Source organism: Ambystoma mexicanum, chromosome 7p (assembly GCF_040938575.1).
Source record: "Ambystoma mexicanum isolate Mex_15411 chromosome 7p, UKY_AmexF1_1, whole genome shotgun sequence".
Classification (NCBI taxonomy): domain Eukaryota; kingdom Metazoa; phylum Chordata; class Amphibia; order Caudata; family Ambystomatidae; genus Ambystoma; species Ambystoma mexicanum.
Window position 1 is genome coordinate 165876368 of NC_090939.1, and position 26840 is coordinate 165903207.

At 48.0% G+C, this 26840-nt stretch overlaps 1 protein-coding gene and 1 non-coding gene across 2 annotated transcripts in view; both read right to left on the minus strand.

The window, feature by feature from the left end:
• Positions 1-289: 289 nt before the first annotated feature.
• TMPRSS3 (transmembrane serine protease 3) overlaps positions 290-26840 on the minus strand; it is a 185589-nt gene continuing 159038 nt past the window's right edge. Inside the window, exon 9 of the mRNA XM_069637338.1 lies at positions 290-2081. Coding sequence (XP_069493439.1) covers positions 2058-2081 — 24 coding nt within the window. The 3' untranslated portion in view covers positions 290-2057. The remainder of the gene's footprint in view (positions 2082-26840) is intronic.
• Positions 15288-15359, minus strand: TRNAW-CCA (transfer RNA tryptophan (anticodon CCA)). The gene has a single exon. It is a non-coding gene; the product is annotated as a tRNA-Trp (tRNA).

Here is a 26840-nt window from a genome sequence, read left to right on the forward strand (position 1 = left end):
TTCGGCAATTTTGATAAAAATATTTTGTATTTCCATACATTTTATTATTATCTCTCTCCACCGTTTCCCCTCTTATTTACTTTCTTGTTGTTTCATCAGCTTTTCGAGCAGGTTTATTCCTGCACGTCATGTAATCTGATCAATATTTAAATGCAATTCCAGGTGCGTAATACTCAGTCCTCCGTTACCTCTGCGCTACTGCGAAAAATGGTCATAATTCCCTGTCATACATTTCAGTGAAAAAAAAAACATATATCAAGGAGGCAAATTCAGCATTTGACAAGACACATTGAAAAAAGAAAAACAGCCATTTCTTTATTTCCTGCTAAACAACATAGTTGTTAAAAGTCTTTGATTTTTAGATGTTTTGTTTTTTTATTCATTTGTTTATGTATTTATTTATTTGTTCATTTATAAAGCCCACTAAACCTAGGGGCATCAAGGCGTGGATGGCATGATTCAAATAAAACGTCAAAGTAGGTTTCATCTACATTCATATTCTTATGGTTAGTGTTATTTTTATTATTTTTACTATTGCTATTATTTTCAAAAACACAGAATCAATTATTACTAGAGAGGAACGCAATTGGCAGAGGGGTGGGCTCAGCCGCTAATGGCCTTCTAGCTAGGGTGACCAGATTTTCTTTTTTTAAAAACTGGGTCAGGTTATAGAAGTAGGACTAAAGTAAAAACAAATACAACGTTAGTCCTACTTCTATGTCGGTGGCCTGTTGTGAGGGTGAGGGGGTGAGGGGTGTGGAGAGTGCCTGGGAGGGGAAGCAGGAGGAAGAGTTGCGCCGAGACCTGGACCGTAGCCACCCACCCTTGGAAACCTGGGACGGGGTGTAATTTCCCCAGACTGTCTCAGGAAAACTGGGATGTCTGGTCACCCTACTTCTAGCGCTTTGTTCGGGCCCGCGCAACGTCTTCTGCCAAGCTTTCACTGCCTACGGGGCACCCTTCGGGGTGCTAATACATTGTTTTTTTAAGGAATCGGGTGCAGGATGACAAAGTAAGCCTGATTCCTTTTGAAAAAAAAGAAATGGCTTAAGTTCCTTTTCTATGTTGCTGGCAGCCACTGAGTGAGGTGGACTCAGGTGACAAGAGGCAGAGGAGGTGGAAATGCAGTTAAGTCGATGAAGGGGGGTGCCAGAGGTCAGCCTCTAAGCACGGGGCCGAGTATCAAACCCCTGCAGCTCAGTGTTATCTTGCGTTCAAGACAAGCACGTTGCCCCTCAGCTACAGACCCAGCACAAGGGCAAGGTGGGAGGGCAGTGGAGAAGGAGGGTGCAAGAGCTGCAGAGGGCAACAAAATGTGCGGCGCCCGGGCCATGGCGCAGAGGCTGCAAAGGAATGTGGGGTTATAGTGCAGGGGCAAGCCCACGTTCTAGCCTCCTGATTGGCTGGTGCCTCTCCCCCAGGTGCTAATATGTGTGAAAATAATAATAACAATCCCACTTCAAATGATGATAATAGTAATAATCAAGCCCTCGTGTTTAAAGTGGCATGTCTCGGACAGAGAATGCGAGACGTGTCAGCACCAGAAGGTATCATGGTAAAAAATTGATTCATATATTTGCAAACAGGCATTCCAATCAGAATATGCATCCGTGCAGTCGTGTTGTGCAGGGGGGTTGCACCTAAGCACACGATCAATAACAAAATGGCATTAACAGTGTTGGAAAGGTAGGTCTTTCTTTTTACGACAGATCAGAGTGCTTTCAAGACTGAACATTCTTCAGTTTCATGTGGAGTGTAAATGAAGCCGCGTCGCCGCCATTTTGCCTCCTTTCCCGCGCAGTTTTCTGTGCGTGGGAGACGCTGTTGATGCATGCTGGAAAGGAACATGCGTGAGAGGAAAAAAGGTGTGAAGCTCTGCACAGATCCACGCGTGAAATCCTTCAAGTGTTCAGAGATGTCCGGGCACAGGAAACACAAATGCCGGCGCCATGCGCGCCAAGGCCTCCTTTTCATATCGGTGCCCTCCACGCCAGGCTCTTGTGCGTGCGGTTGAGTCTCCCTGAACGGCAGAACTGGAGCCGAGGAAATCCAAGATGTTACGTGGCCGCCCGCTCTTCTCTCTAAAAGAAAAGAAACATTGTAAAATAAAAGAATCATATTATGTCCTTCAAAGGAAACGGCAACGTTTAGTTCTGACCAATGCACGGCGCCACAGAGGCGTAGTAGCAATGTATGTGGCCTAAATAAACACGCATTGGCAAAGCCAATAGTTCAGGCATTTATTGCTGTTCTTTGCATTCTGTCTTTATAGGCACCACGGTGCAAGGAGGAGGGTGCAACATTTCAACGAAGGATGAGATAAGGAGCAAAGGTTTGCAGGAGAAAGAGAAGGAAGGGGAACAGAGTGAGGGAAGAAACGATTGAGAGAGGGCGCTATCGGTGATGGGCAGGAGAAATGGGAGCGAGAATGGTTGAGAGTGAATGGGTAAGAAATAAAGCCAGAGTGTGGCAGGAAGGATGAGACTGGGTAGAGAGTTGGGCCGGGTGGGTAGGGGTAGAGAGAGTGGGCTTAGGGTGAGTGGGGTGGTGAGTGGGGGAGGTTGGATGGGTTAGAGAGAGTGGGGGTCGGGTGGGTGTAGGAAAAGACAGTGGGGGTAGGGTGGGTGGAGGTAGAGACAGTGTGGGTAGGCTGGGTGGGGGTAGAGAAAGTGGCGGTAGGGTGGGTGGAAGGGGGTAGAGAGAGTGGAGGTAGGGTGGGTGATTGGGGGTAAAGATAGTGGGGGTAAACAGAGCGGGGTAGGGTGGGTGGGGGCCAGAAACGGTGGAGGTTGAGCGAGCAGGGGTAGGATAGGAGGGTGGAGTTACAGTGGAGGGTGGGTGGGGTTAGAGAGAGTGGGTATAGGGCAGGTGAGTGGTGGTAGAGAGAGTGCAAGTAGAGTGGGTGATGGTAGAGCAAGTGGGGTAGGTTGGGTGGGCTATGGTAGAGAGCATGTGGGTAGGGTCGGCGGTAGTGTAAAGAGAGTGGGGTTTGGGTGGGTGTTTGGCGTAGAGATAGTGGGGGTAGGGTGGGTAGAGAGAGGGGGGTTTAAAGGTCTGGGTAGAGAAAGTGGCAGTAGGGTGGGTGAGTGGGATTAGATATAGAGGGGGTTGTGTGGGTGGGGTTAGAGCGAGTGGTTGGGTTAGCGAGGGCAGAGGTGGGGGTATGGTGGGTGGGGTAGATAGAGTGGGGATTGGTAGGTGGGGTAGAGAGAATTGAGTAGGGTAGTGTGGGTGAGAGTAGAGAGAGTGGGGGTAGGGTGGGTAGGTGGGAGTAGAGAAAATGGGGTTAGGGTGGGTGGGGTAGTAAGGGTGTGGGTAGGGTCGGTGCAGGTAGAGAGAGCAGGGGTAGCATTGGTGGAAGAGAGATCAGGGGTAGGGTGAGTGGGTTGGGTAGGAAAAGTGGGACTAGGGTGGGTAGGTGAGGGTAGAGAGTGGGGGCAGGGTGGGTAGGGGTCGAAGGAGTGGGCTTTGGGTGAGTGGGGTGGAGAGTGGGGAGGTTGAATGGGTTAGAGAGAGTGAGGGTAGAGTGGGTTGTTGTAGGAAAAGACAGTGGGGGTAGGATGGGTGGAGGTAGAGACAGTGGGGGTAGGGTCAGTGGGGTATAGAGAGTGGCAGTAGGGTGGGTGGAAGGGTAGAGAGAGTGGCGGTAGGGTGGGTGGTTTGGGGTAAAGATAGTGGGGGTAGAGTGAGTGGGGGTAGACATAATGGGGGTAGGCAGAGTGGTAGGTAGGTGGGTGAGGGTAGAGAGAGCAGGGGTAGGGTCGGTGAGGTAGAGAGAGTGGGAGTAGGGTAGGTGGTTGGGAATAGACAGAGTGGGGGTATGGTGGGTGGGGTTAGAGAGTGGGGGTATGGTGGGTGGGGATTGAGTGGGGCTACAGTGGGTGGCTGGGAGTAGAGAGTGGAGGAGGGTGGGGGTGGAGACAGTGGAGGTAAGGTGGGTGGGGTTAAAGAGCATGGAGGAAGGGGGTACGTGGGGGTAGAGAGAATGGGGGTATGCTGGGGTAGCGAGAGCAGGGGTAGGGTAGGGGGTGGGTTAGAGTGGGGGATGGGTGGGTGGGGTTAGAGAGAGTGCAGATAGGGTTGTTTGGTGGGGGTACAGAGAGTGGGTGTAGGGTGGGTGGGTGGTGGTAGAGAGAGTGGGAGTAGAATGGCTGGGTGGGCCGTGGTAGAGAGAGTGGGGGTAGGTTGGGTGGGCTATGGTAGAGAGTGTGGGGTAGGGTGGGTGGGTGGTGTAGAGAGAGTGGGGATTGGGTGGCTGGGTGTTTGGTGGTAGAGATAGTGGGGGTAGGTTGGATCGAGAGAGAGGGGTTTAGTGGGTCTGGAAGAAAGTGGTAGTAGGGGGTGTGAGTGGGTGAGTGGGAGTAGATACAGTGGGGATTGGGTGAGTGAGGTTAGAGGGAGTGGTTGGGGTAGAGAGGGCGGAGGTAGGGTAGGTGGGGATCGGGAGAATGGGGGTATGGTGGGTGGGGTAGAGAGAATTGAGTAGGGTAGTGTGGGTGGAGGTAGGGAGAGTAGGGATAGGGTGGATAAGTGCGGGTAGAGAGAATGGGGCTACGGTGGGTGGGGGCAGTGATGGTGGGGTTGGGTTGGGTGCAGGTAGAGAGAGCAGGGTTAGCGTTGGTGGTAGAGAGAGCAGGGGTAGGGTGAGTGGGCTGAGGGTATGGAAAGTGGGAGTAGGGTGGATGGGTTGGGGTAGAGAGAGTGGGAGCAGGGTGGCTGACTGGTGGTAGACAGGATGGGGATAGGGTGGGTAGGTGAGGGTAGAGAGAGTGGGGAGTGGGGGGGAGAGGCTAGAGAGGGTGGCCATTGGGTTGGTGAGGGTAGGTGGGATTAGAGATGGATGGGCTAGGTTGGGTGGGGGAAGAGAGTGGGGGTGGGGTGTGTGGTGGTAGAGAGAGTGGGGATTTTGGCAGTAGAGAAAGTTGGGGTAGGGTGGGTAGAGAGAGTGGGATTTAGTGGATCTGTGTAGAGAAAGTGACAGTAGGGTAGGTGGGTGGGAGTTGATAGAGTGGGGGTAGGGTGGGTGGGGTAGATAGAGTGGGGGTAGGATGTGTGGGGTACATAGAGGGGGTTTGGTAGGTGGGGTAGAGAGAATGGAGAAGGGTAGGATGGGTGGGGCAGAGATAGTGGGGGTAGGGTGGGTAGGTGGGGGTAGAAAGAATGGGCATAGGGTGTGTGGGGAAGAGCAAGTAGGGGTAGGGTGGATGCAGGCAGAGGGTGCAGGGGTAGGATTGGTGGTAGAGAGAGCAGGGGTATGGTGAGTGGGTTGGGGGTTGGGAAAGCAGGGGTAGAGTGGATGGGTTGGGGTAGAGAGAGTGGGGTTAGGGTGGGTGGGTGTTGGTAGACACAATGGTGGTAGGGTGGGTATGTGAGGGTAGGGAGAGTGGGAATTTGGTGAGGGTAGAGAGGGTAGGGGTTGGGTAGTGGGGGTAGGTGGGTGGGATTAGATATGGATGGGGGTAGGGTGGGCAGGGGAAGAGAGAGTGGGGGGTTGGTTCTTTGATGGTAGTTGGTTGGGGGCAAAAAACATGAAGAACAAAGCAGCCTCGGGCGGACTCAAAAGTAGCCCAAAATAATGCAAACAAAATACAAACAGGTTGGTTGGAGGTAGAGTTGGTGTTTAATAGAAAGGTAAACTCAGGAGGATAAAAATAGATCTGCCGTCAAATTAGCCCAAAAATACCCCACTTGTCTGCAAAGATGGCCCAAAATAGCCCAATATGAAATCTCCATATAGCTGGGAAAGGTAAAGCCGGCACCCGACTTGCTTCTTACAAAGCTGCGGATTGAAGCAAATATTGTTAGGGAACTTTTCATTGGGTAGTACGGTGGAGGAGTTTCAAAAAAGAGATTTTAGTGATTTGGTTGCTTGATACCATGGCATTGTCCATTGCTAAGCCAGCAAAATATTCTCTGTTCAGAACCACCATTCCCTCTTCTGCAACATTGGTTTGGCAATTTTGTGGTGCAAGTGGGTGAATATCTGTTTCTAAACCAGCAATCCGCCCCACACCTCTAGTACACCAGAATGGATCCAAACAGATTGGAATAACAAGTACATTATAAACCTGCTTGTCCAATGTTGGTAACGTGGATGGAACGGCAGGCTTATCCACAAAAGGTTGTGGATCGTTATTTAGTTGCCCTTCTCTTATCAATCAAAAGAAAGGTCATTAACACTCCGTACCACACATATGATCCCCTACTAAACACGAAGGACAGTGGCTATCTACCTTCAAACAAATACATGGAGATAGCACTGAGATTAAAATGTAGTCCCTTAGGTAAAACAAAAACACAATTTATTAAATACATCAACAGGTAAGTAGAACCACCTACTTCCTCATATCAAAATAACATCTTAAAACCACATTATATACAAAAAGATTTATTGTAATACATCAGTCATCAAGCAATAATGCAGATTCCAATCTAAATGTACGGGTTAGTAACAATGACAACCTAAGACAGTGATAGTTATTAACATCTATTTTACACTATGTACCACATTAGCATTAGTTAGTTGCAACACAGCGAAAATACAATTATTACCAAATGATAAAAGGAACTGTCCAGTCAAGGTTGTTTAAAAAATATCTAATTTATTTATAACACAACAGGCAGTCTAACAACACTACAAAATACAACCCACCCTGCAAGGGAATTCAGAGGACAGATAGTTTCAAAGAAGGAAATGGGATGCACTCTGGATATTGACAGGGGGGTAGTCAGTATGTTTAAGTTTACTTGGCTTCAGCACAAAGGGATATTTCAGGGATCTTCTGAGAAGGACCAAGGGGGCAGCATCACAATGTACCATGTGCTGTATGTGTTCTTGATGCTCAACAGGGTTGAGTCACCTTCAGGGCGCTTTGCAGGCTTCTATGACAGAGCTTGAGATGGAAGTCAGCTGCAGGTATCAGGTGGCAATACGGTTCCGCTATCGAAGCTGGATGAACGGCTGGAGGCTGGCCTACACGGCAGTTCGGTGTCAGGAATCGCTGTCTCAGTGCTAGTCAACGGTTCTTAAACACTGGTTGAAACATCTCGGATGTCTTTAAGCGGCGGTGGCTTGACAACAGTCAGTGTTGCCATTGGTTGCAGATTGAGAAACTCAACTGGCTCGAAAATGGCATTTAAGGCCAACATTGGTAGATACTAATCGAGGCACTTCTCCCAGCTTCTTCAATGGGATTGTGTCATCCTATAAGGCGGAAAGCCCACAGCTGTGGAGTGTGTTGCAGGCAGCAGCCTTGTCCTTGGTTGCAGCTTCAGAGACCTTCTGGCACTCCCTATCCAGGACGCTGCAGAGTTTATCAGTGCACGCTGTGTGCTGGCTGCGTACCAGTTCTGGAGTGGTTGGAGGGTCCTCTGAGTTTGGTTTCTCCTTCTGTTCCCTGGGAGAAGTTGAGAGGAGGGATCTGGCTTCCCTCTTTGGATAGGCTGGCCTTTCGTCACTGGCGGAAGAGGTAAGGCAGACTATACCTTCAGCCTGGATCCTAGGTTGAGTTCTTCTTTCTTACTTCTTGTGAAGTCTTCAAATGATCTGCCAAAAGAGGGTCTCTGCCATCTTTTAGAGCCAAGTGGGCCACCACAGGGATTGGTGTAGGCTATGCCTACCTAATGAACCAATCCTGGGATCCTTACCAACAATCTCCTGTATGCGTGAGGTCATAACCAGAGTGCTTTGCAACAGGAAAGGTAAATGGGTAAAAATGGAAACAAGAAGTGCCCCAGAAATGAAATGGCTGAACCCTTGTCTCGACAGACAGAGCTCTGGCCACACTCTGTGGTAGTACTAAGTCCCACCCATCTTCCTGTCTGTTGTTGATCAAATAGTTTCCATGGTTAATGGTCCTCGCTGTGGTCCCTGTTAAGGCGGCAAGTCTTCCTTGAAGATGGGGCGAGACCAGACTCTCTGGCTCCGGCAATCCACATTCTCGTACCTTATGAATGGGGTGCCCCTAGCGGGGTGGCCGACTGTAAACAACACACGCAGATATGACAGTTCACTGCCCTTGATACTGGGAGGTGGGAGCTGGCTTCAGGTTTACACAGTTGCATGTGAAAGGTTGTTGGGATTCTTGTTTCCATTGTTATCCTCTGCAGCCAGGTCCCTGGGGGCCTGTTTGAAGTACCCTCTATTGGTATGATAATTGCAGTCACCAGCTGCAGGCACTAACAAAAGAGCAGGGTGGATCCATGGAACCTTTGTCAGTTAATCTGTCTGACCATGGCAGTAGAATGGTTGGTGCATTCCTCAGCTGTCACATTCCAACTAAATATGACAGGGGTGATTGTTGCCTGTAGGTGTTGTCCAGCCGGGTACACAGTCCTATGCTTGGTCATGGTGTGAGCATATGAGCATAGGAAAATGTGTGTGGATTAGCCTCACACATTTTCCTAAGGTTGGTTTACCATCATTCCATTCTCTGACCTCTACAACTTATCCAGAACAGGACTGCCAGACTTGTCCTTGGCCTCAAGCCCAGGGATCGTATCTCTCCAGCTCTGATATCACTTCATTGGCTCCCAGTGGCGGCAAGGATCTCAAGTTTAAGACCCTCTGCATCATCCACAAGGCTTTCTTGGGCCTGGAGCTGCACTATCTCCATCTCTCTCTCCCTAAACTTCTCCCTTCTCGAGCTCTCCGCTCATCCACCTCCAACTCTCTGAGAGTCAGTCACTTTTCCAAGCAGAGAGTTGGAGGCAGATCTCTATCTTTGGCTGAGGCCTCCCTCTGGAACAGCCTCCTGCCTCTCTCAAACTTGAGCAGAACCACCTCTGTGTCCGGAAGCAACTCAAGACCTTCCTCTTTGCTTCCGTTTTTTTATCTTCCTCTCCCCTGCTGATGTTCCGACTGCTCAACGCACTGTTCTCCTGGCTACCCTCTAAACTCGGGCCGAGGCTCCTGCATGTCCAGTTGCACTTTGCACTTCCCGGTTCCCCTAGCACTTGTGATCTGTATCTGCAACCCTATAGCCCCTTCTCTCGGCACTTATGAGCCACCAGTTTGGCTGCACTTTTTGAATTACTTGCACTGAGCCACATGCTGGCTGCACTTTTGAGTTACCTGCACTTCTGCGCCCCCCTCAGCACTTCTCCCCTTCCACTTCCCGGCACTTGCGCGATCTGAATGCGACAGGGCCTAGTAAGATAATTATTTTGTTCTCCTTATGTTTCCCCCTCCTTGTCTTGTTACGCCTAGAAACACTTGTGTACAGGTGCATTATAAATGCCATATCATATCAATAAAAAAATTCAAAAAAGCCCAGGCAAGCTCACACTTAACATGCAGATGGTTGAATTCCTCCTATGCCCCCTAGCCTCAACATGTTGACCACCGCCCGTCTAGGTGAACGTACTGGCTGAGGCCATCTGGATTTCCATGCTGGGAGCCTGCTAGATCTCAATATCTAATCCCTGTGAGGATATGGCCCAGCGTAAAAGCTTGGGGTTCCCCCCTTCATAGCCATTAACCATCGAAGAGGCCGATGGTCTGTTTGGATGAAGTGCGACCCAAAAATGTAGGGTTTCAGCTTCTTCACCACCCACATGACTGCATAAGCTTCTTTTTCAACTATGGCCCAGTTCCTTTCTCTTTTCGTTAATCACCTGCTAATGTAGGCAATAGGTTGCTATACCTCTTGTAAGTTCAGCTGCGCTAACACTGCTCCAATCCCAGAATCACAGGTGTCTTTCTGGATAATGAACTCCTGACCATAGTCTGGCACTAAGAGATAGGTGGGGCAATGGGGGACCCTCTTTTTTGTTTAAGGGGGGCCTGACTCGAGAGGGTGTGTCATATAAGAGAGCAACAGGAGTCAGAAGCTACCCCTGTTTGAAGACGCAGTTAAGGATAGGTCCGAGTTGCAGAAAAAACTAGGTTTAACAAATACTAGCCAGGAAGCAATAATATTAACAATAATGGCGTACTACTATCATTAAGTAGTACAGAAATGTGCACAACTATTATTGCTACTAACCCTCACTACAATGTATAGTTTAACATATCATTGTGTGTTTTTGCCCTCATGGGCTCATGTATTTCTGTTTTAAGGCCTTTTTTTGAGTTACAGGCCTACCAAATTTTAGATGTTTGTCCAAAAATAAAAATTGAATACACTTTGCTCTTTGTTTGACCAGGTTTCCTGGCTAGTATTTATTAAACCTAGCTTTTTGCTGCAACTCGGACCTACCCTTAACTGCGTCTTCAAACAGGGGTAGCTTCTGACTCATTTTGCTCTCTTACATAGTCTGGCACTTTCAGAACTGAGGCCCTGCACAATTCATCCTTCAAATGCTAAAAGAAGGTTTTACAGGCAGGTTCCAAGTTACCTTCTTTGGCATTTTTGTAGAAGTTACATCACTCAGGGGCATGGCAATGGTCCCATAACCCTTGATGAATGACTGGTAGTACCTGCTGAGACCTAGGAATGCTAGCACCTGCGTCTATGTGGTGGGGATGTCCCAAACCTTCACAGCCTGTACTTAAGCTTCTAGGGGTTGTTTCTTACCGCCACTAACCAGGTGGCCTAAGTAAGCGACTATGCCCTCCGCTATCTGGCACTTGATGGCCTTGATAATCAGACCTGCATTCTACAGTTCCTGAAGTACTTGTTTCAGGTGGTATAAGTGATCCTCTCAGGTTTGGCTGAACACAGCAATGTCATCTAAATGGGCGATACTGAATTTTTCCAGTCCAGACAAAACCTATTTAACCATACTCTGAAAAGTGGAAGGGTCATTCTCCAATCCGAACGGCATCACAGGGAAATGATAATGTCCTTCTGGGGTTGAAAATGCTGACCTTTCTCTTGCTCGATCTGTCAAGCCGACCCTACCATGAGGTCAAAAGTATTAATGAAATTGGCAGCACCCAGATTGTCAATGAGCTCATTTACCCATGGAATGTGGCGAGCATCAGTTTTCGTGACAGAATTAAGCCCCTTGTAGTCCACAGAAAAGCAAACCTCTGTCTTCCCACCACTGTTTTCTTTGGGGACTTGTACCACTGGCCTAGCCCAGGGGCTTTGGGATGACTCTATCAGTCCTAGAGATAACATCTTGGAGACTTCCTCCTTGATGATGTCCCTGAACATATCGGACATCCGGTGAATCCTGCTCTTCACCGGCTTACTGTCTCCAGTGTCCAAATCATGGGTGGACCAATCTGCGTGACCTGGAGTCAATGAAAACAGGCCGACAAACTGTTACAGTAAACGTTGACAGTCTGTCAGTTGCTGTTCTGGCAGGTTACCTGCAAGGTTGCCACCTTCAACTGACCCATCTGTGGCTTTAATGTGCAGAAGTTCTGGGAGGGGATTGGTCTCCTCCTCAGTCTCTCTATCTATCACTACTGCCATGACCAAGTCATCCAGGCTATAATGGGGTTTTAGCCGGTTGACGTGAAAGACCCTGCACATCTGTTTAGGTCCTTTCACATCAATGAGATAATTCACCTCACTGACTTTTTCCAGAAGACAGTAAGGCCCAGTCCACTTGTCCTGAAGGGCACTGGGTTTGACAGGTTCTATAATCCACACCCACTGGCCTGCAGAATAGACTGTCACTGTGGCCTTTTGGTCGAGCAAATGCTTCATCAGATCCTGACTGGCCTTGAGAGTCTTTGTCGACTGTTCCATGTACTTTGTCAATCTACACCGAAGGCCAAGTACATAGTCCAGCACATCTTGTGTGGGTGATGAGGGGTTGCCCTACCATCCCCCTCTCACTAGATTGAAGGGACCTCGTATAGGGTGTCCAAACAGAAGCTCAAAGGCGGTAAACCCTACTCCGTTCTGTGGTGCTTCCATGTAGGCGAACAGAAGGTATAGCAGGAGAACATGCCATTTTCTCCTCAGGTGCTCTTCCAAACCACCTATCATTCATTTTGGGGTCTTGTGAACCGCTCAACAAGCCTGTCCGTTTGTGGATGGATGTAGAGAACCAGTAGGTGACCTCACACTCTCCCCAGATAGCCTTAATTTACGTGAATATGAAGTTTGTTCCCCTGCCAGAAACAACTTCCTTGGGGAAGCCAACAAAGAGGAAAATCCCAATCAGAGCCTGCATAAACATGGGGGCTTTGATGTTCTCAGAGGGACAGCTTCAGGGTGCCTAGTGGCGTGGTCTACCACCACCAAGAAGTATATGTTCCCTGAGCTGGTTTGGGGATCCAAAGAACCCACAATGACCGTGTCTGTTCTCTCGAAAGGCCTCCCAACCACAGATAGTGAAATTAAGGGTGCCTTTATGGCGCCGCTTGACTTGCCAGAAGCCTGACAAGTCAGGTTGGACCGGACAAATTCCTACACTTTTATGCCAAACCGGAGCCAGTAAAAGTGCACAGACAACTGGTCTGATGCCTTAGTAACTCCTAAGTGACCCGCTAAAGAAAATTGGTGAGCCAAATCCAAAAGGAACTTTCTGTGGCATTGGGGAATCACCAAACCTCTGGTGCCCTCGCCCTCAGTCTTTTCGCTCACTGTACAGTCCATCCTGCCAGTACACTTAGAACAGTCCAGGGGCCTCGCAATTAGCCTGCTCCTCCACCTGCTTCCACAGGCCCTCCAGAGTGAGACACTCTCTGGGGTTTGAAGATGTCAGTCTGATCTGTGCCCCCATGTGGTGCAAACTCATCCAGCTTGGCCAGGTGCTTCTGAACTTACCTGGTCCTCCACTTCAGGTTCCTGTGCTGCGCCAGGCAACTCTGAAGTCACTTAGTCCCCTGCTACCAAAGTATGGTCCTCAGAGGATACTGGCCCTCTCCTGAAGGAGTAGGCGACTCAGCAGTCTGTAGAACTGGACCAGGAGCTACCGGCCACAGCTGTCCCTCTAAAAATCCCTGTGGAAGCACTGCAGGCCCTCAGACGCTTAGAGCTTTCAATCTGGTGGCCTCTTCGGCCCTCTGTCTGGTAGCCGCCTCAACTATCTCAGGGTCACTAACATCATTACCCAACAGACACGGGACAGGGAATGAGTCTTTCACCGCTACATGGTGCTGGGTCGTTTCACCTCGCCAACTGAACTGTAGTATCACCAAGGGGCACTTACTCTTTCCTTCAAACTCCCTGTTGCTACAATCAGACCCATCAATATACTGGCCAGGCTGTACCCACTGCTGGGTGACAGTTGTGATGCTAGCTGCAGTGTCTCTGATCACAGGCTTATTGTGTCCATTGATATACACATGTTCTAAGAACAGTTGAGTATTATTGGGAACTGGGATCTCTTCTGGAGACCAGTACCGCTCCCACTCAGTGTAACCAGTCCACATTCAGCCAATCCTTGACCTAGTGGGAAATCCTCCTCTAGGAGGCCCACACTAATGATGGTTGTATACTAATTGACCTTTTCACAATTGACCTCAGGAGAATTGACCTCAGGAGAATTGACCTAATTTAGAAGGTCAACTAGGCCATATATGCGGGGGAAACCCCCTACAACCCCCACCCAATCCAAAACCCCTGCAACCTCCCACCCAATCCCCTTATAATATTATAATCTAAAACCAACCCAATACATATATAAAATAACTAAAGTAATATAAAGGTCAATTGTGCAGAAGGTCAATTAGGACCACTATAATTAGGTAATTTGTGCAAAAGGTCAATTGTAAAAGGTCAATTTGGGCAATAACCTAATGATAGCCTCATCCATTAGTCTAACATTCACTATGGCTTGCTTGGGTAAGTCCTTGCAAGCAGGATCCCCTTTCCTATGGCCCAGCTCCTTACACACAAAACAACCTTTGGGTTGGGAGAACGCAGGTGTCCCAGTGTTAGAGGTACCTGCGCTCTTCTTTTCGCTGTGTACGGCTGAATTAACATTTTTGGATTTCCCTCCATTCTTTTGGGGCCCTGATTTAGAAGAGGAGTGGGTTGGACCTTTGTCCAGACACCCAACAAGTGAACGCTTCAAATGTCTGTCCACTTTTCTTTCCGAGCTCTCTGAAGCCCTTGAGATAAGGCTCAGGATTTTACAGAACTCCCTGAGGAGGGCCGGCTTCATGCTCCCATAAACACAGGGACGTCTCTATGGGGGGGCAAACGGGACACGTGCCCCGGGCCCCCATCCTGGTGGCCCTGGAGGGGGCCCCCCATGGGCTTAGGACATGGGGGGATGGGGTGACAAATCCCCACCCACAATCTTAAGTGGGGGGGGGATACAATATCCCCCCAGTTTGTGTGTCCTGTGTCCGTCTGTGCACTGATGCTTGCAAACTTCAGACTCTGTCAGAAGATTGCACTCAGCAGGGGCGGGCCGATGCCCATGCCATGGCATGATTGATTCACTGTACAACAACAGTGGGGGAGGGGGAGGAGGATGACGCAGGACCACAAGCAAGAGTTGTTGACAACAACTCTTGCTCGTGCGTTACCCTCCTTCCCCACCCCCAGGGAATACGGCACATGGCAGTGCAGGCCGGGCTGGAGTGCGCAGTGCACTTCTCCACAGCTTGCCAGCCATCCTCGCTCATCTTCTGAAGCCAAGCCAGCCAGCAGGCAGCAACACATGCTGTGGAGGCTCGTGACGGTGACGAAGGATGGTGAGAAGAAGACTGATTGTCTGCTGCTCAGCTCTCTCTGTCTCAGGTAGGTTGGCAAAGGTGCTGTGTTGACCAGGACTCTGCCATTAGACTGTGACATGTCCTCATAGAAGATCATGTTATCAGCTGTCTCTGTGGCGCAATGTTGAGGGTTCAAGCCCACCCAGGAACGCATTTGTTTTCTTCATCTTCCATTTTGTTTGATGCTGGCTCTTCACCCCATTATATAGCCACCTCAGATGTCGAGAACAGAGATGGCCCACAAAGGCGGCAGCGGGCGCAGTCCCCACTATTAATAGCAGCAGGTTCCTCTGCTTCCTTCCCAAACACATTTAACAGCTAAAAGCGTCTTATTTGTACAGTGCATTTCTGTATACCCAGTGCATTTCTGTACACCCAGTGCATGCCCCTGTTGGCATGAGTGGGGTGGGGCTGTTTTCTGTGCGGGCCACAATGTGCCCTGACATAACAGCAAGTTTCCTCAACATGTAACGTGGCTGTTAGCAGCGCTGTGAACTCCCTCCTTTCCGCCGCCACTGTGTGCAGCAGGATTGCCCCAGGTGCACAAGAAAAACCATCAACCGTTGGACACTGGGGGGTCCTTCTCTGGGTGAACAGATAGGTTTATCAAACAGTTAAGGATTAACTCTGCGTCTTCTCTGCGCAGTATTTGGCAAAACGACCACAGGATTTAAAATAATGTTAATTTTAATCGCTCAAGAAATCGAGACTCACTTGACCCCGACATGATTTGAACACACAACCTTCTGATCTGGAGTCAGACGCGCTACCGTTGCGCCACGAGGTCCTGTGTATGGGATCTCTTGAGGATCTCATCTGTGGTCAGCTGTGGCAGTGAGGCAGGAGCCACTTCATGCAAAACGTACCTCTGATTTCATACATGCAAAACCTGCCTTTTAAACAGGGTAAAGGTAGAGTAAAGCATCAGGGGACGCAAAAAATGCAGGTAGTTGTCAAACGCAGAAGGTTTCTCACATGCGGCTTATCTGGGAAAATAACCCATCTTATAATCAATTTGTCTTTATCCATCCCAAACTCGTGTACATGCCCGGAAAAAGGCTCACACCTTTCAGTTGCTTTGAAAAAGATGCATTTGTTCTTCCATTCATTTTGAATCGTGTGCACATTTCCAATCACCTTTCTAATTGATAAATGAACACAGAGCAGCCAATATTCTTCCAAAAGTAATCCTTTAATCTGTCCCTGACACAGCCATAGGTTACGGAGGGGGGCGAGGGGTCTTTTCATGGGAGTCTCCGAAGTATCAGAAAAGCTGTTTGTTTTCTAATTGGTTACACAAAATCTCCCAAATCACTACCCAGCACGGTTAATGTGTAGGATTATGGGAGTTGTAGTCTGAACTCTGAAAAATATTGTGTGCCACCGGATTCAAACCATGCCCTCATTTCTGTTGGTATGGTTACGTCAGCATAAACTAGCAACTCACTCCCTGAAGATTAGCAATGTTCATTGATGTGACTTTCATTTTATGTTCTGCAGGTTTGTCCCCCCCCAGCCCCTGTAAAGAGCAGTTTGTTTTTGGCATCTTTGTTTGCAGATATTAATTCAAAAGGAAAGCATAATTAAATACGTATACAAAGAAAAATAACAGAATGCATGAATAAATTAATCTGTATTCATCAGGGGGTGTTTCTAAATAAGGTGGGTAGTCTTGTGGTTTGTAGGGTAGCGTCATTAGGTGTTGGCTTGATGAGGATGTGAGAGATACTTATTTTACTAAATGCGGTGGGGGAGGAAACAGGGCAGTGGGGCCACAGAAGTTACCATTCATTTTCGTGGTACATCAGCAAGAATGAGTTTGGCGTGTGATCCCCAGTAAATTGCACATGCAGAATGCAGAGTATTGTGGTCCTCACATTGCCTTGGTTTCCAGCCCATCAATGTTATACCAAATGTAAAACTGTTCAGGTGCTTGAACGCATCACTGATCATCTCACCCGGGGTGGTACATTTGAAACTGCTAACAATGTACTGCTCATTCTATGGGGGTAATATCTCACATTGGCAAATGGGCATTGGTGCAGTATGAGGTGGGTGCAATGGATCTGTGCTGCTGCCGAGATTAACCCGGTCAAGAGGTTGAAAAGAGGTGTGGGGTTTACTGGTGTTGTGATGGTGCGTGGGAACTGCCACTGGTGGACCTGTCAATCAAGGGGATAGGTTGCATGGCGGGGGACATGAAGGGGAACATGAAAGGAGCAACAGGCATGCCAGCGGTTGTCAAGGAGAGTATAGGCAGCACTGGGATGGTGGAGAAGTGTGTAAGGGGTGGCAATGCCAAGAGCACAGGGAGTGCCAGCTGAAGATGCTGGGATACAATTGATGGAATGCTATGGCGCATATCATTGTCTTTTGCTCTTTAAGCTCATGTTGTTCCTTGATGATATATTATAAATCTTTCACACGATAGAGACCAGTATTGTAGCTGGCCCTGTTCTGCAGCGTCCCAGGCTCCTTGTGCACCACCCCCCGGCCATTAACAGGCACACACTGTTTCTTATGAGGCACAATTGCCACTTCTGGCTCCACAGGTCTGAGGCAATCCTATGTATTCTGAAGTGCATGTGGCTGCCTTTTTTTGTGGGCACACAAATGTCCTCCTTCTTCGTTTAAATGGCATTCAAGCACGTGCTGAAGATAAGCGTCAACATCGGAGGCAAATTCTGGCTGCAGCTCCTTGCCCCACTACACGGTGTAATCTACTGGCTTGCCCAGCATTGCATATTTACCCTTTCACTGGGGTCACAGCCTCACAGGCAAGTTGTTGTGGCCCCTGAGCTTTCTCCCACTATATGCTGTAGTGCAGTCGGAATGCATGCCGCAGCACTATGCCCACCGCTGGTAGGAGCAGCTGAGGTGTAGATAAGCTTGGCATTGCATTCCCAAATCTAGAAATTGCATTAAGAATATTCCTCTCTATGATGGTGGCAAATTGCAGTGGGGAGCGTTCATTTTCAAAATTGAAGTTGATAAAAAGTGAGCTACAAAATCGCATGCTTCAAGCCAGGCTGAATTCTTTGGCTCTGTTAAGCATTGAATCTGAAATGGTTCAAAAGATAGAATTTTCAGACATAATTAATGATTTTGCAAAACGCAAATCTAGAAGGAAACACATAGTTAATGTTGGTGGTGTAGAAAGCATATCCTCACTGTCATCTCATTCTTTCTAGGATTACTTGAATTTGTTAGCCGTGTGGGCGTGAACTGAAATGCCAAGTGAATTTTGATGTTTTGTTATATGCTTTTGTCATTTCTGTACTGCCTTATTTATTTAATGTTTTTCCAAGTGCTTGTTCTTTGGACACATTCATACAGGCAAAAAAGTTCATGTTGAACTGTTAGGTTTTCATTTTGTTTAATAAATGCTTGCTTAAAATCCCTTTCCTTTATTTTCTTACAAAATATATTATTCGAAACAAAAACAAAGTGAAATGTCCTTAATATAGCATTCTCTTGAGGAATATAGCATCACAGATGAATAATGTTTATATTTTATTAACAACTAGATAATCCATTTAAAGCTTAGAGGAGTATCTGTTGAATTAGACTCGTGATATGGAGCGTGCATGGGTGTCGTGTTGCGGGGCGACATGGGTTTGGAGGGGGGTGGGAGTAGGACATGGGTTTTGGGGGGCTACATGGGTTTCGGGGGGGGGCAAGGCTGTCTGTGCCCCGGGCCTCCAAAACTGTTAAGATGGCGCTGCATAAACAGGCCTTTCCTCAGGAGTTAACTGAATAATTGCATCAGTCCCTGATGTTGTTAAGCGACTCATCAGGGCTGCATCCCACAGTACCTTGACCACCTCCTGTAGCCGAAAAGCAAGCTAGATGCGCTTCAAGCCAGTCAGAAATATCCTTGCCCACTTCATAACCCTGCACTAAATCTTTGGGGATGTTGTGCTGTGGATTATCCCAGGCACACTGGTTTGAGACACTACTGCTTTTTTCGCTAGAGGAGGATCAGTTGGCCTCCTTCTTCTCTTCGAGTGCCAGCTTGTGCAGCTCTATGGTAACCTTGTCCCACTGTTTTGTTCCTCCAGCACTAGTCTCTTCTCCTCCAGCAGGAGAGGAGTTTTCTAGCCTCTACCTGGGTAACAGCCAGAACAATTACTTGGCCAGTTAGAGGCTGTGCCGAGGCCTAGGACCTTCAGGATGCTGCACTAGCCCCTGACCTCAGTGACACTCTGGAGTGTTGAAAAACAATACTGTTTGAAGTATGTTCGATTGGTATGATAATTGCTGTCACCAGCTGCAGAGCCTAACAAAAGAGAAGGGTAGATCCATGGAGACTTTGTCAGTTAATCAAGCTGACCATGGCAGGGTGAAATTTCGTTCCCTTGCCCCCTTCCGTGTTAATGTCCCCCTGTCGCTGCGACTGGTGCCTGGTCCCTCCTGAGTCATACAGGGGCCAGACCACCCCTCACCAGTCTCCCCCAGCATCCCTCACCAGCACTTGGCCTCAGGCACCTTCCCGAACCAGCCAGAATCTGGACCACCCTGTCCCCCGCACATAATTTGCTGTACCCGTTTTTCCCCTTGCACTTGCCCTTGTTGGCCCACTTAAGCACTGCTCACTCCCCTGTTACCCCACTGCAGCCTTTACCCCCCCATCATGCATCCTGCACCCCACCACAGCCCTCCACTTGCACCTATCAACTTTGTTTGCACTTGCACAGTAGGACTGTCACAAGGCCATTAAAACTGTCATTGTTGTTTTCTTTCCTATGCACAACTCACCCATTTGTTGGCTTGTGGCCTCTGGACACACTTGTGTATAGGTGCCATACAAATGCCCAATAAATAAATAAATAAAGTTAGTCCTCCCCCTTCCTGGAGATGACCTTGTGCATTCCTCGGCTGTCACATTCCAGCTAAGTATGAGAGGAGTGGACAGTGCCTGTAGGCATTGTCCAGCCCAGAGTACACAGGTCTATGTTTGGTCATGGTTTGAGCATAGGAAAATGTGTGTGGATTAGCCCCACATATTTTCCTGAGGTTGGTCTACCATTATTCCATTTAATTAAACATGTCAAAAAAGCCCAGGCGAGCGCACACTGATCACGCAAATGGTCGAATTCTTCACAGGCACTGAGAGGCCAAGGGCAGCACTGCTCTTTAACAGTGTTCCAAGAAACAGAAACCCAGCTCCAGCACTGTCAGAGAGTAGCATTGAAATCAGCAGGTGGCATTTGTCAGAGGAAAGTGTCACTACCTAGGCCAATGTTGATTTTTCCTCCTTGCAAAGTCTTGAGATAAATCTCTCCAAGGTTGCTTGCAGATAACTTCATGTCTCACATCATGTGTACATTTCCTGAATCTCTCAAATGTCTCCATTGTCATATGCCTTCTTCATCCACTGCATCGATCATTAGGCATGTTTCGAATACTCAATGCATCCACATGAAATTTGGCATGCAGCTCTTTCTGGTGTGACCATTGTGCTCCTCTATAGCACACTAAATCACTACCTGCCAGGGATCTTCTTGGTCTCCTGCCCTACCTCGGTATCCCACGAGTCATTCTATGGTACAAATTCTTGCCTCACCGAGATGTGTCCTATCAGGGGTATAGTGCCGCGCCACACACTGAAACTCTTCTAGGTGCCTTCTGGCTGAGAAGATGGTGAACGATCATGGCTCAACTTTTCTTAGTGGACCAGAATGGGATGTCTGGAGGAGGGTTGATTACATATGGAAAGTATCCGACTCAAAACCCTAAAAGTGCATTTCAGGCCGTAACCGTGCAGCTCACTAGTGAGATATTCTGAAGCTACACTACCAAGGGCACTTTCTTTTCTATAACATGTTTATTAGCATCTTTCAACAGTACAGTCTGTCGTCTGAAACAAAAGTAGTCCGTTTATAAGCACACCGAATGGTCGCGCCTCACCCGTCCACCCACAAGAGATATATAGACCAACCAAAAAATCGTTAATCAAATGGCGGCTACTTATGGGTTGTGCAATCAGGTCTTTCAGTCAATGGAGGGTGTAGAGGGGGTAGGGGAAACAGAGAAAGGTGGGGGCATCACAGAGAACTGGCAGACAAACTAACATTATACGTATAGCTCATTGAATGACCCCCACAAGACTGTGGAACTGCTGCCCTGGAGAAGGATATTTTCTCCTTTGAGGAGGGCACTTTCTAAATGCTGATCATGCGCCATAGTCACCTGCTCGAACACAAACGCCAGAAAAGATTAGACCAATCTCTACAAATGTTATCTCTGCTGCCACACACGAGTAATCGGCTGATATCAGCAAAGGTGGGGCCACACCCTGGGAGTAGTAACACACCAACGTGCACATAATATCACTCCTTTTTGCAGCTGCTTTTTGTGACGACTTTAGGCTCCCTGGTGTCACCTAGGGGCATTCCCGAACGTTGGACTTGAGGACCTGTTAAGCTATGGTGCAGATTTATGTAGAATGAACCAAGCTTTGGGGAAGTGGGGGTGTCTGGCAAGGGAGCGGCCATAAAGGTACACGGATGACTGATTGACTTCAAGGGCCGCTTTTGGGAATCCCCTTCAATTTCCACCCAACTGCAATCCTTCCTGGAAGATTGCAATTTAACCATGCAATCAGGAAAATGGTCCACTCACTTAACGCTGCCCCACTGTGTTTCCTACACCCACAGTTGTTGGAAAGGTTCACTATACGTGGGATTGCCTTGCACCGATAAGTCAACTACACACGACAATAAATGGCTCTGAAATCATCACCCTAAGGAAAGCTTGACCCCCCCCCCTCCAAATCTAGCAACGGAGGGATTGTCTTTTCTACGAAGCGAAACACTAAAAAAATGCTAATTACATACCGGATGTGGCGAACCAACAAAACACGTGACACAAACGTATGTTTTCTACTCTGTCTATGGTTGTCTAAGTGAGGTTGGGATAGAAGCCCAGGTGACCAGGCATTTTTCTGCAATTAAAAAGGGTTTTCCTATTCAGGAAAGGTTCAAGCAAAGGGCATCAGGGTGGCTTAAACTATAGAGTGTCCAGGCACTTAGTCCTTAAAGGTTATGAAACTCCCACCGGATCAGAGGTCTTCCTCGTATGCACGAGGAATGATACCTAGTAGGACCCTCAGCACTTCTATTCTGATGAGGAGTGGGACCGAGACAAGCTACTCGTGGGTCCTATAACGTGTTTCTGTTGTGCAACAACCGTAGAAAAATGGGGCAGGAGGGGTTACATTATGAGGTGTCAGGGTTCTCACTCTAATAGGGAGACTGGCTCTCTACTCTAAGTATCGCCTCGGGGATAGAGTGCCCAGCACTCTTCTCTGCCCCAATGACAGTCTCGGGAATCGAACGGTCAGATTGCCACAATCAACGTGACAGCCTCATCACGAGTTGGGCCGTATCCCGACTGGGAAACCGCCCAACTTTACTTGCGTTAGCGCCCACCCGTCTGGCAGTATTACTGCCGGAACACAGGTTGGGCGGTAACCGTTACTCCCCATTGAGTCCATTGGACCCAATGGAGAATTTGTGACGCAATTACCGCACAGTAATGTCGCCGGTGGTAATTGAGCCTGAAATTGGCATTTTTCCGGTGTGTTTACCCCCGGCTCTGAGCTGGGGGTAGACACGGCAGGCTCGAGATTGGGCGGAGCGGTACATGTGGCGGTAACAACGTTACTGCCCCATTTAAGGGCTACCGCCCAACTCGTGATGAGGCCCACAGTGCCTTTCTTCCTCTTCCAATGATTACAGTGCCTAGCTCACTATTCAGGGATATAGTGTCAAGCTCACCCCTTCGGGATACAGTAAATTGCTCACTTAATAGCAATACAGGGCCCAGCCCACTCTTCAGGGATAAATTGTGCATCACCCACTCTTCAGTGATCTAGTGCCCAGCTCACTAGGTATGGATATAGTACCTAGCTCACGGTTAAGCAGGCCCCGGCTTTCTAGCCTCTCAGGCCTCTTAGAATACTCACAACCAAAAGTTTTGTCAGACTTCCAACTCTTTAATGGGACCTCAGTCCCTCAGCTCTAATAGTCTGCATAGTCAAGCCTTGTCCTTGCTCAGTCTCAGCTGTCCCTTCAGCTGTGCTAGCGCTCAGTGATGGTCATTGCTTCATTGGATGGCTGCTTCTCCCACTAGTCTGTCTCTGGCCATATCTAGACCTCACCCCTTGCAGCTCTGCATTGCTTGCCTTGTGCGGAGCCTTCAGCAAGGTTCCCTGCCACAAGTGTTGTGGGTTTGCAGCTTCTGGAGTTTTCCTAAGCCTGTGTGGGCATCATTATTCCACATGGAAGTCTCGCTTTCGCTGCTTGGCTCTGGGCCTGGCTACTCATGGCACCTCAGCAGCAACCTCGTGTGTCTTGGAAGTTCTGCTGCCATCCGTGCTGTGGATCTTCCCGTTGGTCTGCTAAGTGCTGTGGGATCTCTGCTGACACGTGGGATCCTGAAGCTGATATGGACACTGCACAGGTTTCTTTCCATGTTCCCTGTGTAGAGCTGTCTGCTTCATTTCTCTCCTAGGCTCCTTTCTAGTATAGAAGGTATCACGGCACCACAGCATTCTCCAGCTGCTCCTGCTACTTACCTACTGATCTCTCAGTTTGGGTTTCTGCGGTGGTCCCCAGTGACATATGGGACCCGGCAGGGAGGGCTTTTAGTATGCTGGATCCTCTTGTCTTGCCCAGGTGTCTGACTAATCTACCGTTACTGAGCTCTTACTTCAAAGTAGGCCGCCTTACTCAGAACTTGTATAGAGCTTAGTCTTGGGTATATGAGAGAGACATCAGAGCAAGCCCATTGAGATGTTTGTACTTGGAGAAGGTGGAGCCAGTCTTTCTAAGAGAAAGATAATCAGCGCAGGCATCTACATTGGAGCATGAAAACAGCATACGATATTGACAAAATACTGATATGTGAGCATAGAACAAACAGGCATACTGGAGCAGCAAGATAGTTAACATGAAACAATGAAGATTAACAGTCAGTGGGCGGAACTGTAGACGGCGTAATGAAAAGAAAGGTAGTCCTGATATTGTAGAACTACTAGAAAGTCACATATGAGTTCAGACGGAGAGTGACAGATAATTTGCTCCCAGAGTGTGCGCCGCGGGCATTCAGCTTGCTCGGATTGTGGGCTGAATTCCATGATACAAGCCTCCATGCTGAGCAAGCTTGGAGCTATGAGTGAGGTTACCCCTATATTCTTCCCTTCCCTCCAGTCTCTGCATCTTCACTCCCCACCACTCTCCACCCCACTTATCTGATTCCTCTAATTCTGCATCCTTGACCACAATGCAAATGGAAGAGGAGCTCTGCATGGGAATCCACCTTCCATTTTAATGGTGGCCATGTTATGTGCGGGTGGTAAAGGCACAAGGGCCCATTGTTAAAGTCCTTGCAATAACTTGGGCTCCAGGCCGCTACAACCCGATTGCGTCTGCCGGCAAGGGTGTTGTTGCTATGTTAGCAACCAATCTTCCAGAGCAGCCAATCAGGTTGCTCAGAATGTGGACCAGCCCTGCTATGCTCACTGAAATTAATTAAAAAGGACTGCAACTAAACCAGCGGCTATATCAAAGATGGTCGGGCAAAGGTGCCCATCCGGGTAGCTTGAAGGTACATGGTGCTATTGGAGCCTTTGACTGTGCAGGGTCCATGATTGTGCACTTCTGGGGTTGTGTCCATGTCATGCACTGGGTCAGGAGTGTAGAGAAGGAGCTAAGTACCCCCACCTCAATCACTTCGCCCATATTGCATATATCTTGGGAACCAAAGTGTGAGACACTTGCAGAACCATTGAAACTACAGCTACCTAAGAGCATCCTGTAAGCAAGTTTCTGTTGAGAAACCCGACCTGCACGCAAAACAGTACGATGGTCGTCTGAATGAAACTCCGGAAGAAACAGGACAAATGAAGGGAAGAGCAGATTGGTGACGTCACAAGAAGCAAGACTGATGTACATAGAAGAGATGCAGAAACTAGAGAATTCAGGCAATTCTATAAGGCATCAAGAAAGTATTGAAGATAAGTGACATTTCAGGCTCAGGATGAAGAGGCTTATGTTATAGAAAGGTTGAAGATATGAAGTCATTTACATGCGTAAATATGAAAGGAACCACAAGCAGACTAAGTATTCTTGAGGCTAGCTATTATAGTGAATAGATTGGGGCTTGCGCCAACATGTACATATATATTGGAGTAAGTAAAGAAAGGATGTTTCCACTACGTACAATAGCAGAGCTGAGAAAAAGAAGGAAGACCTCTTTTCCAGTATGTCGCAGTTAGAAAACAAGTGAATTAAAAGCAAATCTTAGAAATGTGATACTGGATGAGCCAAGAGGCCAAGGCCATATCAGGCTAGGGCGAGCTGACATTGGATACAAACCGTGTGAAAGAATTAAGCTTCTGTTCAGAAGGCATGGACAGAAAACAAGAAGATGTCTGAGGTCTATTAGAAATAGGATTTGAATACACTAGAAGCTCAATTTCTTGGTCTTCAGTCACGTGGGAAGAAGTTGGATGAGCATGGCAGTCACACATATGCATGAACGCAGAGCGTGCCTTCACTCTCTTGAATTCTTCAGAGCACAGAACACTTCCAAGGACAAGTTCAAAGTCCTAATTGACAGCAGACCTGTGAGGTGATGATGGATGAATATGCTAATTGGTGGGAAGCTATGGTTAAGACGAGCTCACCAGCACCTGGACACTCAGATTGCATGCTACTATACGTAGGTGGGAAGGTACTGACGGGGGTTAGAAGCCAACCAATGATAGAGGACCGCATGATTAAGCGTCATATAGTTGTGTAGCCAATAAAACCTTGTATATTTAGTGACATTTATAGTGAACTGTTTGAGGGGAGGGCTTAGTTGCCACACTTGATTTTAAGAAGCCTATCACATTATTCCACTGCCCTAGACAAGTATGGATTGTATACTTAGAGGATCCTCTTAGACTCTATGACACTCACCATTAGGTTTTTGTAGTTTGCCACGTAAAATGACGTTAGTAGTACGTGGGTTAACGTCACCTATGACAATTCTTTGTTATATAAGCAAGCTTTTTTTCAAAATGCATTGAGATCATGATGAGAGACATCTGTTGATGTCCGTTGTACTCCCTGTTTTAGATAATGGATATTAAAACAGTTTTCCTTTTGCCAACTAAATGAGTCGTTTTGATTATTGATGTTTATCTCAAGGGTATTGCTACCTAATCTTAAAGGGCTGGGAACTCCATTTCAGGGTTTATCAGGGAAAGTCTTGAACCCCCACAGGAATGAATGAAAAGGTCCATGAATGCTTGAAATGTGCTGCAGTTCACCTTTACAAGGGGACAGAACAGAGCTGGGGGAAAGATGGCGGCATGCTCCGAAATGCATCGGCCATTGCCTCTGCTCAGGTCTGTCGTTTTTATTGTATCATGATGTTTGAGATTCTAAAATGTCTGTGTTCTCGCTGATGAGTGGCTTATGAGTGTTTTTACCACATGGTTCCAAACGAATACATACAATTGTGTGGTGCCTCTATCGGCCTCGGTTGTGAGCACAGAGCAGTGAAGCAAGCTTGCTTCGATCTTTCTTTGGCGTCTTCAATGGAGTCATCAAAAGAGCCAGAGGAAAGGGGGGAGATTTACAAAAGCAACAGCAGAAGAGAAAAGGTGCAGATGTACCAAAGGGTGAAGGAAAACTAGCATTGCTATTACCGGTCAGAGAAAAGGGTACTCTTCTGACAGGGGACTGGAGTGCCAACTGGTGGACAGATCAGTAGATCAGTGGATCCAGGTGAATGAGTGGGATAGTTCAGTAAGAGACTTCAACATGCCCCAATCCTGGAATGGCTTTTTATGAGGTGGTGCACGTTATGCCACAGGTTACGTGGATAACTGGACGTTCTGCACGCATCAGGATTGCCAAGCACCTACTTCATAGGGGTATTCACATGGGGTTTCTGAATGTTGGCACTGCTGCTGCAGTGACACCACATGCCGACACCATCACATCTCACAGATTTGTTGTGCATTGAAGTGTTGCCCACATAGTGGTCACCACTATGAGTGACTTTGGGCTGAACTCCCATATTTTACCTTTTCTGCATCTCACGCGAACACCTGGATAGCCTTCGTAAAGGATGGTGTTAGTGCGTTGGATATGATATGATGGGTTATTTATAACGCACTTAATACCCAGAGGTTTCTATGCATGGACCCGGGGATCGAACCTGTGGTGCTCCACGTCGTCTTGCTTCCAAGGCGAGCACGTTGACCCTG